This window comes from Dendropsophus ebraccatus, chromosome 2 (genome assembly GCF_027789765.1).
Source record: "Dendropsophus ebraccatus isolate aDenEbr1 chromosome 2, aDenEbr1.pat, whole genome shotgun sequence".
In the NCBI taxonomy this organism is placed as follows: Eukaryota; Metazoa; Chordata; class Amphibia; order Anura; family Hylidae; genus Dendropsophus; species Dendropsophus ebraccatus.
In genome coordinates, this window is record NC_091455.1 from 129,248,962 (window position 1) to 129,267,374 (window position 18,413).

The window sequence follows — 18,413 nt, forward strand, 5'->3', positions numbered from 1 at the left end:
TATGTGGATGGAGGGTCTCTAGGGGAAGTCTATTTGGACTGTGCTTTAAAAGAGCTGGCTAACTGTTCTCTATGGTTTGCATTGTAGTTTGAGAACCAAAGACTGATTATGCTGGAAGCTGGCTGTGGTGTAGGCAATTGTTTGTTTCCGCTCTTGGAAGAAGACCCTCATCTCTTTGTATACGCCTGTGATTTTTCTCCTAGAGCCATACAGTTTGTGAAGGTTTGTATTACATACATTATTTTGCATTGTATGGCATTATAGTTCCTGCATGGATCACATATCTGGCCAAACTGTTTGTGGCCAGTTGAGGCTGATTCTGGCCATACATTACTAGTTCTTCTGAAGACCATATTAGGTGGCCTGATCCTCTTTGTAACGAGCGCTGATCTCTGATTGGCACTTGTTTAAATAGCCTTTACAGGGCATGATTAGTCATACAGTTGGGCTGCACAAATGATCAGTGATCCGTTTGTGTGACCCTGTCCTACTATCAGCCTATAGTTATGCTGCGTTGACACGAAACGATAATTGGCCCGATCGTACGATTAACGATGTCGGAGTAACAGTACGATATATCGTACGGATAATTCGTTTTGCGATCGCTTAAGCCTATCTCACACATTGGTTAAATCGGCGAACGACTGTTTACACCGAACGATATGCAAATTTTTTTTTACGAACGACAATTTGAGAACTTTTTGTAAGATCAAAATGAACGATTTCTCGTTCGTCGTTTGATCGTCCGCTGTGTTTACATGTACTATTATAGTTTGAATCCGATCATTATCGCGCAAATTTGCACAATAATCGTTACGTGTAAACGCAGCATTACATAGGGAGATGTGCTAATAACTAATAAGTAAAGTGGATCGAGCACTTGCTTGATCGTCAGCTAATTGCTAGCCCTATTACACAGGGTGATATCGGCCTTTTCCCCAGATAATCACCTGTGTAATAAGCCATACATGCTGAGTCGGGGTATGTGCACACTACGGGATCCGCACGTAGAACTTGAAGCAGATTCCGCAGCCATGCGCCCCCGCTTGAAGTTCCGCCCATCCTATGCTCAGGCAGACTCTGCCATCCGCCCAAAGAATTAACATAAGTATCACAGAGGAGGAGAATCCACCATAGGTCAAATAATATTTAAAACTTAACATTTATTAGGTTAAAACTAAAAGAGGTACAAACCTCAAAAAATCACAGATGACCAATACTCAATCGGAAGTGAAAAAAGACACACACACACAGGTGCTATACAGAGTGGGTAGGGGTATACGTGGTGTCTATAAGGATATTAGGAAGATGGAATGAGACGCACGGGAAGTATAGGGTACGGTCTTTCCCTACCTTTTGGGGTGCCCACCTCCTTAATAGGGTGGCCCCAACCATGTAGACTGCCCCTACTCTATTTAAGTGCCCAGGAGAAAAATAATAAACGGACAAACAAAGAAGGAAAAATACTGTCATAAATACCACAACACAAGATATGTACACACCTAACAGAGATTAATACTATATACAGAAATGCTATACATTAAGATTTATAAGATGTGTGGATGTCATGTCTGTTATACCACAATTGTGCTCTTCATACAGTAAAAAACTGCTACTGTTCCAACTCGTTTCCCCTGAGAAGAGATGCCCCAGGTTCATCAGGGAACATTAATTAAATAATGCCAAGATAGAGCACTATAGGCGTATATGGTAAGTGGGTGCTAAAGATTAGAGGCAGTACCCCAAATTGTATACAAACAGATAATAGTGAGATAAACAGATGTATTATCAGCCGGTGTGGAGTGTATATGTTGCAACACCTGTACTATATCCCAAAAATACGAACATATATATCATTAAGCGTAAATGTGCGTGAGCTTGCCTAACACCAAATGTCCTAAACGGCTCAGTGGGTCATGATGGACCCTATATCAATTGAGAGCCCAACGGTCATAATGGACCTCCTGTGTGGTCACTAGTAGGACCACATTGCACATAAATGAAAAGAGTAAATACCGCATGTGTCCGCATAGATAGGCAGATCACTTAGCTTTAGTAGTATATAGATGGACAGATGGCGTCTAATTCAAAGATGAGACTTCAGTGGGTCACATTGCTCAATACGGAGGATGGAACTGCCAAGTGACCGACTGTGGGTGAATCCAGCCGATGATACTTACGCGCTAAATTTCCACTGGGTCACCCCCATCCAGGGTTCACAGACCCCCATTGTTTTCTGTGTTTTGGACTGCCAAAGAATTAACATGTCAATTCTCTGGGCGGACGGCGGAATCTGCCTGAGCATAGAAAAGAGCCGATGGGACGGGCGGAACATGAAGCGGCAGCGCGTGGCGGAATCCACTTGAAATTCTACGTATGGACTCCATAGTGCGCACATACCCTCAGCTGAACCATTGTGTTATAAGGACTGTTGGGTGCCGGTCACACTGCCTTTGAAACCTTTTTGCCATCTAAATAATGAATACCAGGGTGAATCCTGCTGTAAGTCAGTTGGGTTTCCTATAAAAGAGATGTAAACAGATACATGTAAAAACAAAACATAAAGCTACAATTAAAGTAGAATTTAACAAAATATCTACCTAATCCTGTGAATTTTCTATTTGCCTTCACAGCAAAATCCATTTTACAATCCAGATACATGTAACGCTTTTCAGTGTGATCTGACCAAAGACAATCTGACAGACAGTATCCCTGCGGACAGTGTGGATGTTGCAACTTTAATCTTTGTCCTCTCAGCCATCCATCCAGACAAAATGCACCTTGCTGCAGAAAATATTTACAAGGTAACTTCCTCTTGTAGCAAGTTGTTCTATTTGAGGCTGAATATATTTTCTGTGAAAAATAGCGCCAGGAAGGTGTTAAACATTGTTTATGTGACTGCTATGCTGAGTTCTTATTACCTGCACATTCCCTGGCTGCACTTCTCTTTTCTGCAAACTCGCATGCCGACCCCTTTCATGTGGCAAACACTGCCCTAAAGCAACCTGTGCCATGGTACACCAATTCAGTGGATGCCGGTAGAAATGATTGTGGAAAATACATTTTTAAAATTGACCAAATGTACTTTTCTTGGCTGTTAAAATGTAGATTCTACAGTTGTTAAGCTTGCAGTTGACAACCATGAAAAATCTCTAGGCATTAGACTAGATTTACAATTAGTTTGTTTTTGAAAATTTACTGCAACCATGTCATTTTAATAGGATTATCCATCCTCACAATATTGATTCCATATCCTTGTGATACGTCATGAAAATGATATCAGCAGGTGTTTGACTCCTACCTCCACCTCAAGATCATCAGTTTTAACCAGCCACAGTGCTCATATACATGCTGCAGCCTTTTCATTATTTACTTGCGCCTGTACCTGCATTGCTGTACTCTTAGTAGCAGTGGTGAAATATGCAACAACTTTGTCTTCTCAAGGTGCTGTACCTTGCGCTGCTGCTATAAGTACACAAGTGTGAACTCTGCTAAACATTAAAGAGACGGTGATGCTTGCACAAATGTTGTGACCCCCTCAATCAGCTTATCTTTGGGGGAATTTGGTAGTTAAAAATATAGCAGACTACATAGAAAATGTTTTGGTTTGTGTCGCGATCCTGGGTGCTACATGCAGCCTGAGACTGCGGCTATTAGCGGGCATGGTCCAATCGCCGTTGTTGACAGCTGCATCTAAATACTCATTGTAGCCCTACCCTAGTGTCTAGTGGGGGGATCGCCCCCCCCCCCCCCGCAACATTGATCTATGCAGTATAACTATACTGCATGTATCTCAATGAGAGATTGGAGCAGTAATGCTAGAAGTCCCCCAGGGTAAAAAAATAAATATGTAAAAAAAATAAATGTTTTTTTGGTTGCATCAAAACTAGAAAAATTGTAATAAAAAGTGATCAAAAAGTCGCATATGCGCAAACAAGGTACCAATAGAAAGTACAGATCATGGCGCAAAAAATGACACCTCACACAGACCCATAGACCAAAGAATAAAAGTGCTATAAGTCTGGATAAGCATGGTAATAGAGCAATTTTAAGGAACACATATTTTTTTTTAAAAGGTTTTAATTTTTTAAAAGCCATAAAATAAAGTTACACAAGTTACATATCATTGTAATCCTTACAAGTTGTATAACAAGTCAGTTTTACAGTAAGGCAGTAAGGTCCTCCACGCGTTTGATATCTTCTACCTTCCGGAACCACCTGGAGAGGCTGGGAGGGTCAGGTTGGCGCCATAAGGCGGGAATACGCGCTTGGGCGGCATTCATCAGGTGTCTGAGAACTGAGAGATGGTAGCTTCTGAGTGGGATGTCGTACACATGTAGAAGGAAGAGGGCGGGGGAGAAAGGGAGTGGGTAGTCAGTGAAGGTGGAGGCAATGCTCCACACTTCCCTCCAGAAGGGAGCTAGTTTGGGACAGCTCCAGAATGTATGTAAAAGGGATCCTTCTCCACCGCAGTTCCTCCAACATTGTGGAGACACTTCAGGCAAGATCCGATGGAAATGGGTAGGAACCCGATACCATCGGGAGAGAATCTTGTAGCCTGCTTCCTGGAGACAAGAGGAGATCGAGGAGGAGTGTGTACATGTGAACACTTGGTCCACTTGCGCTGCTGAGAAATAGATGTTCAGGTCCTCTTCTCAGGCAACGAGGAAAGAAGGAGGAGGCTGCTCCGAAGGAGAGCCCAACATGGCGTATATTTGAGAAAGAGTGTGTCGATTAGGGCCTGAACTTAAGCAGAGAGATTCAAATTGGGTGAGAGTTCAGGCAAAGCAAGAAGGCATGGGGAGGGTGAGGATATAATGGTGAAGCTGCAAGGACCTCCAGAACCACAGGGGGACGGGGTCCGACATGTCATTAAGGTCAGAATGAGATGGCCAGGCTGAACCACGAAGAAAGGAGAGAGCACGAAAGCTATCAGCGCGAAGCCATGTTCGGAAAGTAGGGTCTTCCACTCCAGGCGGAAAAGATGGGTTGCCCAATATCGGAAATAGAGGGGAAGAATGTGGAGCCAAGAAACCAGAGAAGAGATGCTTATGGCAGATCCGGAGCGTCGGGGCAATAGTGGGGTGGGAACTTGCGAAACAGGCTGAAGCCGGCTCTCCCACAGCTTTTGTGGAAGCGTGACAATCAGTGGCGGATTATAATGTAGGCGGTCTGGGCGGCCGCCTGAGGCTCCGGGAGGGCCCATGCCGCCGCCGCCCACATTATTAGTATGCATCATGTTACATGGCAGCACATCACTTTCGGGGCCCCTGAGTGATATGCTGCTGTGGCGCGCTGTCCCTGGAGTCCGCGCCCGCCTCTCCCCTCCCCCAGTTTCCCTGTTTCTGTGGTGGCTGAACTACAGGCTAGACTGAATAAGCCACGCCTGCTGTAAAGTCACGTGACTTGAGGAAGTAGGGCAAGTGTGTATTGTAGGGCAACAGCCATATATACAGTGGTGCCTTGGATTACGAGCATAATTCGTTCCGGGACGGCACTTGTAATCCAAATCACTCTTAAACCAAAGCAAATTTTCCCATAAGAAATCACTGATATGCAGACAATTGGTTCCAAACCCCAAAAATAATGATTTATTATTCTAAATAACATGTAAAGGAGATTAAACAAACATTCAGAAACAGCAGAATATGTGATATTATAAGTTACTGTACAGTAATGGAGAGGATGGGAAACACAAGGGCGGACAGAGACTGCAGGGAGCATGAAGGAATGAGCAGGGAAGATGTGGGCACATACATGCAGCTCTCTCTGTCCAGGGAGAGAGGGGTTACAGCTATGAAGAGATTACCTCCACAGTCCTGTCCTCTGATGCAAGCCCCAGCCTGAAGTGGATTTGCTATGATTTGGAAGGTGGTGGAGACTTCCTGGGTCAGAGTACAGTGCTGTAGACCCCGCTATGCAGACTATGCCCGTCCTCCATTCGCGCTTCCACCCAGTACAGGGAGCTCTTAAACCAAAGCAATGCTCTTACACCAAGACACAATTTTGAAAAACTGTGAGCTCTTAAACCAAAACGCTCTTAAACCAAGGTACTCTTAAGCCAAGGTACCTGTGTGTGTGTGTGTATAAATGTGTGTATATATTGTAAGGCAGCGGCTGGAAAAGTCTGCAATGGTATATATATCCCGGCCAGGTTCTTGGTATATACCTGGAGAGACGCAGGCGCATGTTACCAAGGTATGGAGCCTTGGTGAAATAAGAGCCTTTAGATGGTGTCAGCGGTGTTAGGCAGCTGATACGTGTAGTGTTAGATTGACTGTTTAGTCAGTTCCGGGCCGGCTCTTATTGGGAGCAGGCAAAGTGTTGGGTGGGTGCCTGCTCCCCATGTTCCAGGCCGGGACTTGTTGGGTATATCTAAGTCAGCAAGTCAGCTGACTAGGTGTGGCTACTACCCTGGACTAACTGTTTTGGCCCTGGGAGAAGGAAGACTGGAGCAAGCCAGTATCTGCCACCCAAGGTTCTGTTTGGTTTACTACAAGGTATAGTGAGGGAACTTACCTGTATAGTAAGTGCTCAGACGAGCAGGTTTTTCTTTATGTTCTGTATGTGTTACTGCTGTATGCATCTTATGCTGCAATAAACCCCTAATACGGGAAAACCCCGCATTGGAAAAAGAAGACTGCTCCTGTCTCTGTGCCATAACAAGGACTATGCTACGATCCCAGAGCTCTAAAGCTCACATATGGTGGAGGATGCGGGCATGTTAAAGAGACAGTACTCTTAAAGAGACAGTACCACAGCATTACTAACCTATGTCCTGGGTGAAAGCTGCAACTGCGCAGTCAATATTATCAGCTAAAATGGATGACCTGGTGAAACAGCTGATCCAAGCTAATGCTAACCTCCAGCTGATGGCGGCCAACCAGCAAAAGGCGCATGAGGAGACAATCCAACGCCAGGCTGAAACCAATCGCTTGCTGTTGGAATCCCATCAAGCCACGGTGAAGGAGCAGCAGCAGGTGAACCAGTCTCTGCAGCAGCAGCTAAAGGCCTTGGCTGGGAGGCCAGAGGGAATGCCAGGCGGGCAGTCCACACCCCGCCAAGTGGTGCAAAGCGCGATGCGCAAAATGACCAAGGATGATGACATTGAGGCGTATCTTGTGACCTTTGAGAGGATTGCTGAGAGAGAGCGGCTTCCCGTGGATCAGTGGGCAGATGTCCTGGCCCCCTTCTTAACCGGCGAGCCACAGAAGGCCTACTTCGACCTGAGGGTCCTAGATGCCAAGGACTACGCCAAGCTGCGAGGAGAGATACTAGCCCGACTAGGGGTCACCTTAGCAGTAAGAGCCCAGAGAGTCTACGCCTGGGAATTTGAACCGGAAAAACCAGCCCGATCCCAGATGTACGACCTCTTTCATCATACCAACAAGTGGCTAGAGCCAGAGACTCTCACGTCAGCCCAGGTGGTCGAGCGAGTTGTCTGTGACCGCTTTGTCCGTGCCCTTCCAGTCAGGCTCCAGCGGTGTGTGGGGTACACGGACCCCAAAAGCGTGGATGAGCTGGTTGGGGTTGTGGAGAGGTACAGTGCCACTGAGGAGTTCCTTCAGGTACTTCATCCCCTTGGGAACAAGCAGGCGCTTATAAAGGGTAAGACTGTTCCTGCCCAAAAAGGGGAAAGAAAATGTCCTGAGGGGAGGGGGGTCCGGCCTGGAGAGAGGGGGGAAAGGTCACCCACCCAAAGAAGGGACCCTGTAAATAGGGCCCGGGACCCCATTGTCTGCTGGCGATGCCAAGGACTGGGACATGTGGCAGCCCGTTGCCCAATATTGGAAGAACCCATGGAATGCAACCTAGGAAGGCGTACCTCCTGGTTTGCCAGACCGTCGTATTCCACTCATGTTGCTGCCAGCTGACGAGAGTGTACTATTACTGTTAATGGACATACTGTGCAGGCTCTCTTGGACTCCGGGAGCCTGGTGAGCCTGGTGCAATCCAGGCTGGTGAACTCAGACCAACTCCTCCCACGTCGTATAGCGGTAGTCTGCATTCATGGGGACACCAAGGACTACCCGACTGCCCAACTTACAGTAGAGACCCCCTGGGGGAGGGTACAACATGACATGGCCATTGTAGCCAGTTTGCCTCACAGTGCCATTATTGGGTGTGATTTTCCCTTGTTTTGGGATATGTGGGAAAATAAAATGAGTGCCATGTATGATGATGTACCACCCGTAACTGATGTGTGTAAAACTAGGGATGCCGCTACAATAGAGCCCAATACATTCCCACAATGCGTTCTGGCTGGAGACGCGGAGGAGACCCCCTCTGAATTAGACATGTCATCCCTCCCAGTCTCCAGGGGAAACTTTGGGACCGAACAATTGAGGGACCCTAATCTGGTGAATGCATGGAAAAACGTTAAGGTAATTGATGGTAAACCCCACGAAACAGGGGAAAGTTTGGTATACCCTCATTTTGCAGTATACAATGACCTATTGTACAGGGTGAAAAAGACACCAACTGAGGTGGTGGAGCAGTTGGTGGTACCACAAACCCATGTCCGCATGGTTTTAGAGTTAGCCCATTCCCATGTGCTGGGGGGACACCTAGGGGTGGAGAAAACTAAAGAGCGGGTGGAGCGGAACTTCTACTGGCCGGGGATCTATAGGGCAGTTGAGGAATATTGCCAATCCTGTCCGGAGTGTCAGATTAATGCCCCTAGACCCCATTTCCGAAGCCCCCTAATTCCTCTACCTATAATCGAAGTGCCCTTTGACCGGATCGGCATGGATCTGGTCGGGCCCCTTCCTAAATCCGCCAGGGGACATCAGCATATCCTGGTGCTGGTGGATTATGCCACCCGCTACCCAGAGGCCATTCCCCTTAGAAACACTTCCTCTAAAGCAGGCATGTCCAAACTTTTTTTGAAGAGTGCCAAATTTGATGAAGTGAACATGTGCAAGGGCCGACCATTTTACATGCTACATGCTTTATAACACAGGCAGATAATAGCAAGCTGGATACCTGGGGGGCCGTAAAAGTTCGGAACGCGGGCCGCAAATGGCCCTCCGGACGGACTTTGGACATGCCTGCTCTAAAGGGATAGCAAAGGAACTTTTTACCATGTTCACCCGTACAGGTATCCCAAAGGAGATCCTAATCGACCAAGGCACTCCCTTCATGTCTAAAGTCACCAAAGAACTATGTAATCTCCTGAAAATTACCCACCTCCGTACTTCAGTGTATCATCCCCAGACCGATGGCCTGGTGGAACGTTTTAACAAAACGTTAAAAGGGATGTTAAAAAAGGTTGTGGATAAGGATGGTAAAGACTGGGACCGCCTGTTGCCCTACCTGATGTTTGCAGTCCGAGAAGTTCCCCAGGCATCCACGGGTTTCTCCCCGTTTGAACTTCTATATGGCAGACATCCCCGGGGGCTCCTAGACATAACCAGGGAGACCTGGGAACAGGAAAATACCCCATACAAAAGTGTGATTGAACACATAGCAGAGATGCAGGATAGGATTGCGGCAGTCATGCCTATAGTAAGGGAAAACATGCAGCAGGCTCAGGAAACCCAGGCCAGGGTGTATAACAGGGCAGCAAGGGTCAGAGTCTTTCAGCCAGGTGACAGGGTGCTCGTACTAGTCCCAACCGTTGAAAGCAAATTCCTAGCTAAATGGCAAGGCCCCTATGAGATCAGTGAAAAGGTTAATGAGGTAAACTATAAGGTGTTCCAGCCCGGGAAAAGGAAACCCTATCAGATATACCACATAAACCTCATCAAGTCCTGGAAAGACAGTGAAAGCCTGGCAGCTTTAAGGGAGCCCAGGGAAGCCCCAACTAAGGAATTGCCCCCTGTACAGATTGCAGAGTCCCTGTCAGAGGTTCAAAAGCAAGAGGTAAGGGAGTTCCTACAAAGGAACCGAGGGGTCTTTTCTGAAAGGCCAGGCCGAACAGAAGTCATTAAACATGACATTGTTACAGAGCCAGGTCAGAAGGTACGGTTACGACCATACAGGGTACCTGAAGCCCAGAGACAAGCTATCTCTAAAGAGGTGGGGGATATGTTGACCCTAGGGGTAATAGAGAAGTCACAAAGTGGGTGGTCCAGTCCCATAGTGATCATCCCTAAGCCAGACGGTAGCTTACGGTTTTGCAACGACTTTCGCAAGTTAAATGAAATTTCGAAATTCGATGCCTACCCCATGCCAAGGGTTGACGAACTGATTGAAAGGTTGGGACCTGCTAGGTATATAACCACATTAGACCTCACCAAAGGCTATTGGCAAGTTCCCCTCACAGATGAAGCAAAGGAAAAAACAGCCTTTTCAACCCCGGAGGGGCATTTCCAGTATGTTGTCCTTCCTTTTAGGTTACATGGGGCTCCCGCTACATTTCAAAGGTTAATGGACCTCATCCTGCGGCCCCATAAAGAATACTCAGCCGCTTATCTGGATGATGTAGTCATATATAGTTCCGAATGGGGGTCCCATTTAGCCAAAGTACAGGCAGTTCTAGATGCGATAAGGGCAGCAGGCCTTACAGCCAACCCAAAAAAGTGCGCAATAGGCCTAGAGGAGGCCCGCTATCTAGGATACAACATTGGGCGAGGAGTCATCAAACCCCAAGTAGATAAGATTGAAGCCATCAGAAATTGGCCCCAACCTACATCTAAGAAGCAGGTCAGAGCCTTCTTGGGGATAGCAGGGTATTATAGGAGGTTTGTACCAGGCTTTGCCTCAATAGCTGCCCCTCTTACAGACCTCACCAAAGGGACAAGGTCCACCATAGTAAAGTGGAACCAGGAGGCTGAACAAGCATTTCAAAAGCTGAAGGAGGTTCTCTGCAAGAGACCAATACTAATCACTCCTAACTTTAGGAGAGAATTTATAGTTCAGGCAGATGCTTCAGAAGTGGGCTTAGGAGCTGTCCTGTCTCAGCTAGTCAATGGGGAAGAACACCCAGTCGTATACCTTAGCCGGAAGCTGTCCGCCGCTGAGAAAAACTACTCAATAGTAGAGAGAGAATGTCTGGCCTTAAAGTGGGCAATAGAGTCCCTACGCTACTACCTAGTGGGGAGACAATTTAGGGTAATCACAGATCATTCCCCTTTGAAATGGATGGCCCAAAATAAAGGGAAAAATGCGAGGGTGACCCGGTGGTTCCTGGCACTGCAGGATTTCAAGTTCTGTGTGGAACATCGTCCGGGGTCCCAACAAGCGAATGCGGATGCATTATCACGTGTCTACAGTTTCGGGGCACAAGGTGCTCTGCCCCACAGGCCTGAGCAGAGGGGGGGGATATGTAAGGCAGCGGCTGGAAAAGTCTGCAATGGTATATATATCCCGGCCAGGTTCTTGGTATATACCTGGAGAGACGCAGGCGCATGTTACCAAGGTATGGAACCTTGGTGAAATAAGAGCCTTTAGATGGTGTCAGCGGTGTTAGGCAGCTGATACGTGTAGTGTTAGATTGACTGTTTAGTCAGTTCCGGGCCGGCTCTTATTGGGAGCAGGCAAAGTGTTGGGTGGGTGCCTGCTCCCCATGTTCCAGGCCGGGACTTGTTGGGTATATCTAAGTCAGCAAGTCAGCTGACTAGGTGTGGCTACTACCCTGGACTAACTGTTTTGGCCCTGGGAGAAGGAAGACTGGAGCAAGCCAGTATCTGCCACACAAGGTTCTGTTTGGTTTACTACAAGGTATAGTGAGGGAACTTACCTGTATAGTAAGTGCTCAGACGAGCAGGTTTTTCTTTATGTTCTGTATGTGTTACTGCTGTATGCATCTTATGCTGCAATAAACCCCTAATACGGGAAAACCCCGCATTGGAAAAAGAAGACTGCTCCTGTCTCTGTGCCATAACAAGGACTATGCTACGATCCCAGAGCTGTAAAGCTCACAATATATATATATATATATATATATATATATATATATATATATATATATAATGTTTATACCATAGTTATTTTATAGTTATTTTATATAGTTATACACCAGCCAGACCACTGCTTTCAGGGCAGAGAGAGACAAAGCTGCTAAAAATATTTAACTTGTGGAGCCCCACCAACTATAACTATGTTTGTAGATATGAGGATACCCCTTTAATATGTAACACTTTAATGGTGCCTTATTTTACTGTATGAAATAATATACTGTATATACCACTTTATACGTTTACACTATGAAATGTATTACATTTACTTATTTTATTGCTTGGATGACCATAAAAGTTAATAGTTTACTATAAAGAAATTAGTGTATTTTTTTTCTAGTTGGGGCCGGTTGTGGACTGGTCAGAAGGAGGGGAGGGCAGGTTGGGCGGACAGCCCGGGGCTCAGGATACATTTAAACCGCCAATGGTGACAATGCCAGTCCAAGACCCTAGACAGATGAGCTGCAATGTAATACTGGTAGATCTTTTTGGCTACTTAAATGCTGCTCCCAGATGTTAGCTGAGAGTCAATAGGGAAATAAGTAACAAAATACCCACATGACGGTTTTTGGATTTGATGTTATTTCAGGGCACCCCCCCCCCCCCCTCCACAGACTTCTAAAGCAGAGAAAAACACATAGGGGGAGATTTATCAAACTGTTGTAAAGTAGAATTGTCTTAGTTGCCCCTAGCAACCAATCAGATTCCATTTTTCAAAGAATCTGTTAGGAATGAAAGGTGGAATCTGATTGGTTGTTAGGGGCAACTAAGACAATTCTACTTTACACCAGTTTAATATATCTCCCCCATTGTCTGTATGCATATTTTTCTTCAATAGAAATCCTTGAATCATATGATGAAAATAAATCACTTGACTTATAGGGCTCATCAAATTGAATAATTTTGCATTTACAATCATTTGGCACACCTGTCTCCTTCTCCTGATATGCCCACTCTTTCCCTCTTAATCTTGACTGCTTGTTGTGTGGTTACCAACCGCCACTGTGCTCTAAAAGCAGTTGTCTGGCTATATACATGTGTTGTCATTGGATCCTATATGTCACATGCAGTGAGTCTGCTAGGTTAGAAAGCAGACTTAATGACTGTGCGTGTGCCGTGATGTCCATTTACAGTGCATGAGCATAATTGCCACACAGGATCGCCGCTAATGTCACAGGGGAGATGCAGGGATTACAGTTGTAAGGGCCCTATTATACAGAATGATTATCGAGCAGATAATCGGTATATCGCTTGAACTTAGATGCTAATTGTCCTGTGTAATTGCAGGCCACAATCGAAAAATCATTTGTGTGTTGTTGATCGTTGATTTAGATCCTAAAATCATCGGTAATCATTTGCTGTAATTCCACATTCATTCGCTGTAGTTCTGAATTTATTCACTAATTGTCCAGTGCAATTGCACATTGTACTTTCTATATATGTTATGTAAATATAGTGATATAGACACTTGATTAAGAGACCGGACTGGTCCCCAAACGCGTTGTTATATTTTAAAAAATTCAAGTTTTTTTACCTAATTCACCAGACCTGAGCCCTGATACCCAGACTTGGAGTGGAGGTATGTTTTCTCACCTTTTATGAGCAACCTGGTTAACATGGAGATATATATATTTTTTTTTTTTTTACAGGTGCTAAAACCCGGTGGCTGTGTATTATTCCGGGACTATGGCCTTAATGATCATGCCATGTTGCGCTTTAAAACAGGAAACAAACTTGGAGAAAACTTTTATGTCAGGCAAGATGGGACACGGTCATATTTTTTTACTACAGGTAAGCGTTGGCATCATTTTGTTTTAAACCATTCAAAAAGACCTGTTTTAGCTATTCTGACCTTTAAGAACGTGATTACCTGGAATACAGTAATATACTATTCACCATTATGGCATTGCAGCGCTTTCCTTGCTAAAATGGTTAAAGTTAGTAAATTGAGTGTTTAGCCATTTCCGCCTCCAGTTTATGTGCTTGTATACTTCTTTTGTCAGCATTTTTTCTGGAAGAGTGCACAGGCCCTAGTCTTGTGAAGGTCCTTTTGCCTGCAAGCAGTATATTTCACAACTAAATGTAACCTTGAAAGGGAAGCTGCATTCTACATAAATGACACTATGTCATTCAGCCTTTACCAGTTATCAGCATGTCATCATTGTCCTAAGCGTTTAATAGAAACATCAGGGTACAAGTGAATAGAAATTAAACAGATCTTATCCCCATGCTGCAGGAAAAATCTAAATCTAGGGAAAAATTGAGATGTGGTGCAGATGGTAAATCCGCAGCATGTCTGTTTTAATAGCAGAAATATTGTGGCTTTGTCACAGATATTTTGGGATTGGCTTGGCCTAAAGGTAAGTCCATACAGTATGTAGCAAAAATGCTGCAGACTTTCTGCAAAAGCAGAAAAGGGATATTTGAGCACCCCATAACTTATCCACTATCCACAGAATAATTCTGTTTCCTTTATGCACAAATCACTATTATGTGTGAATGTATTAAACTGTAAAATCTTTAATGTCAGCAGTTCCTTTTTCTTCTGCCTGTAGGTTCTCTGTAAATGTTCAGAAACTTCCAGAAAGCAGTATAGTTAGTAGACTTGGTTGAGAAAGGATGCAGTTTCAGTATCCTACTCAATGTTTTAGTGTAACAGCATTAGGTCAAGAGGTGAGTGGGCAGCAGGATGACGCCGCTCAGATCATGTGGGCACTGTCACTGTGCCAGTGTAACTAGTAGCAGTATTCTGGCTGTATTATAAAGCAGGGATCCTGAGTCAGTTTTCTTAAATCCTGGCAGTTTAACCCTTAAAGGTGTATTCTACTTGGATAAAATACATGTTCAATCATCCCCCCTCCTGGAAATTAACAAATTAACAATTTATTTCATACATGTCATTACCTTTTCTGTCTCCTTCGCCCAGTTCTGAGCCTGTGTTGAAGACATTGTGTTGAAGACACAGAAAACTGTGTGTGAGCTGTTCATTCAGTCTCCCCCCCCCTCTTCTTTGAGGGTTAATCGAGGTCAAGTTGGTGGTGACCTCACTGTAATTAACCTTCCCCGCATCATAGAGTGCAGAGACAGCTGCCAGGAAAACTGTGTACATGAGCCACCTCAGAAGATTGGGGGGAGACAAAGTGGGAGATGTTATGAAAGGGTGTAAATATACATCTGATGTAAACTGCCCACAGCAACCAATCACAGCTCAGCTTTTATCCTCCCAGAGCTGAAAGCTGAGCAGTGATTGGCTGTTGTAGGTAGTTTACACCAGGTGTATATTTACACCCTTTCATAAATCTCCCCCAAAGTGAACAACTCACACACAGTTTTTGGTGTATTCAGCAGAAATCAGCAAGCTCAGAACTGGGGGAAGGCGAGAGAAAAGGTAATGACATGTATGGAAGGAATTGTTAAAGGCCTTTTACACTGTCGATTATTACAAACACAAAAAGTTCAACCAGGGCTGGCGTCAGCACAGGACGTACCCGGGCAAGTGCCAGGGCCCCAGCGCCTCTAGGGGCCCAGAGTGAGGAGCCCGGTGTTCTGATGTTCAGCTTTCTCACTGTAGTGCAAGTTGAGTGCTGAACATCTGAGGACAGAGAAATAGCAGGACCTGCCAACATCCTGCAGAGAGAAAGAGAGAGAAGGATGAAGGACCTGATCACATGATCGGAAGGTTCTCCACCTAATTACAGAGAGGAAGACTGAGAAGACTGAGCTGTGACGTCACGACGAATGGTATAATTCCTATGGAGTGTCCAGCAGGGGGCGCACTATATATAGAAGTCAATGAGTACCATTGACTTCTATATATAGTGCGCCCCTGCTGGACACTCCATTGGAATTAAAATGGATGTGTATGTAAGTGTAATATACAGTGTTTTTTATTGAATACATTTATGGAATACTTTGGGGAGCAAGTGTCCTTGCTCCCTAAAGTATTCCATAAATGTAATCAATCAGTACATCACAGTGAGCCCGCCGACCTGCCGCCGCTCTGGACTACACTCAACTACTACTCTCATCACCTGCTCATAGCATGGGAGAGTAGTAGCTGGGTTATATGGCTGAGATCGCGGCCGCCGCTGATGCTGCTGATGCCGCGCAGGGGAGCCGCTCATCACTGCAGCCATCATCCCCCTCTGCTCCCCACTCCTGCTTCCTCCGGGATCCGGGCAAACTTTACACTATCTGATGGCTGACTCCCTGCCCGGCCGCCGCTCTCCGATTACACGTGCTGGCTCCCGGTGCTTCCTTGTGTCCCCGGCCAGCACCTGTGATCGGAGAGTGGCGGCCGGGCGGGGAGTCAGCCATCAGATAGTGTAAGGAAGAAGCAGTGATGATGGATGATGATGGCTGCAGTGATGAGCGGCTCCCCCTGCGCGGCATCAGCAGCATCGGCGGCGATCTCAGAGATATAGCCCAGCTACTACTCTCCCATCACCTGCTCATGCTATGAGGAGGTGATGAGAGTAGTAGTTGAGTGTATTCCAGAGCGGCGGGCGTTCGGTAGCGGTGGCGGCGGCGGTTCGGCGGGCTCACTGTGATGTACTGATTGATTACATTTATGGAATACTTTGGGGAGCAAGGACACTTGCTCCCCAAAGTATTCCATAACTGTATTCAATCAAAAACACTGTATATTACATTTACATACACATCCATTTTAATTCCAATGGAGTGTCCAGCAGGGGCATATGGTACTCATTGACTTTTATATATAGTGTGCCCCCTGCTGGACACTCCATAGGAATTAAACCATTCATCGTGACGTCACTGCTTCTGAGATAATTCTAACACTTCCTGATACACTAAATTAAGGGAAATAGCAGTATATGAGCATTTCCCATAATTAATGTACATTAGAAAATTGTATAACTTTCCATCAGTAATAACATATAAAAAAATTATTTTGGCCGGACTTCTCCTTTAACACTGGGCAGGAGCACATTGCTATGGCTGAAATTGCAAACACACAAAAAATGCAACAGCTCACTGCAATGGCAAGATACAGACCTAATACAGGTATGGGTGTAAGAAAAGCCTGTATAACTATTAGGCCAGACTAGAGACACACTCTTTACACTAAGTTCAGCAATTTTCAGAAGAGAACAAATGAAGTGCTGGCCATGCACAAAAGCCATGCTCCATTTATGCAGGAGATAATTTTACTACACTCTCATGATTGATGGGGGTCCCAGTAGTTGGACCAGCAATGATTAGCTTATACCCTATCCCGTAGATAACTTTTTCAGTTGGAAATACCTTTAAAGTGACACTGTCAACCCATTTTTGCATTATGACTTCTCTACACAGGTGTAAATGGTAAATCTTGCAGTTTTCATACCCTATTTTATATCATGCGTCATGGTGCTTGTTCCAGTAAAAAGTGATCTTTTATCATCTGCAGATTGTGCCACCTGGACAGGCTTCTCGACTGAAGTTATGCTTAGTCCTGCCCACAATTGTGCAGCAGACCCGCCCCTCTGTGACATCATCGTCATCTAGGCCCTGCCCCCTCGAGGGCCATTGGAACGGGACAGCCTAAAGGTCTAGGCGCCACCCCCTCAAGGTTGGCCCATACCAATGGTCGCTGAAGGAGGGGGACCTATGTGCCATTGACATCACCGAGTGCAGGGCCTACGGTGGCGATGTGTGCATGGTTAAGTGGCGCTGCGCCCGTGAAGCCCCACCCAGGTAGCACAATCCACAGATAATAAAATATCACTTTTTACTTGAACAAGCACCATGATGTTTGATATAAAATAAGGTGATGCAAAAAGAGGGTGACAGTGTCACTTTAAGGTAATTTGTCCATAAACTAAAACACATTTTATTATTTAGAGAATGAGAAGTTGTCTGTTACATAATTAAGTTTAGTCATATTGCTGTTGTTTCCTTTATTACAGAATATTTGCAACATCTCTTCACAGAAGCTGGATACAGAGAAGTCTCCAATGAGTACGTGCTACGAGACACTGTGAACAAGAAGGAGGGCCTTTGTGTTCCCAGGGTTTTTGTGCAAAGCAAATTTTATAAACCTCACTGATAGCAGTTTTCAAAAATTATATTTAGACTTTATTTTCACCTTTTTTAATAAAAAAAGTATTATTATTAAGTTTTTCAGCTATGTGTACATCACAACTAAGACTCTTTTCACACTGCAGTTAGCCTGTATATTTGGTGTTTCTTAGAAAATGTTCCTGTCTTCCACAATTCACATACCTGTGGAGTTCTAGTGCCCAGATATATCGCAAAGGAGTTTCTTTCTTGGCAAGCATTTAGATGTTAGTATTCTTTTTTCGGAGATATTGAAAAATGTATGCAATTGCACTTACAGATTAAGGCTAGGTTCACACTATGTAACTGTGCGGCTGTATTTTTTATGCGGCTGTAAATGTGCGGATGAAACTCCGGCCGTGGGAAAAAATAGACATGCGGCTGAAAACATACGGTCATTTACTTGGAAATCTGGTTCAACTAAAAATAACAAATAAAATCTTAAGAAAG

The 18,413-nt window shown here is 45.1% G+C and overlaps 1 protein-coding gene across 6 annotated transcripts in view; it reads left to right on the top strand.

The window, feature by feature from the left end:
- The window catches only part of METTL6 (methyltransferase 6, tRNA N3-cytidine), a 54,948-nt gene extending 36,931 nt beyond the window's left edge, over nt 1-18,017 (top strand). For 5 of the 6 annotated variants that reach the window (XM_069958320.1, XM_069958318.1, XM_069958316.1 and 2 more), the window contains 4 exons: nt 88-222; nt 2,634-2,804; nt 13,550-13,691; nt 17,813-18,017. In XM_069958320.1, coding sequence (XP_069814421.1) covers nt 88-222; nt 2,634-2,804; nt 13,550-13,691; nt 17,813-17,952 — 588 coding nt within the window. In that variant the 3' untranslated portion in view covers nt 17,953-18,017. The remainder of the gene's footprint in view (nt 1-87; nt 223-2,633; nt 2,805-13,549; nt 13,692-17,812) is intronic. The other variant, XM_069958321.1, reaches the window with a different exon arrangement.
- Nucleotides 18,018-18,413: the final 396 nt, after the last annotated feature.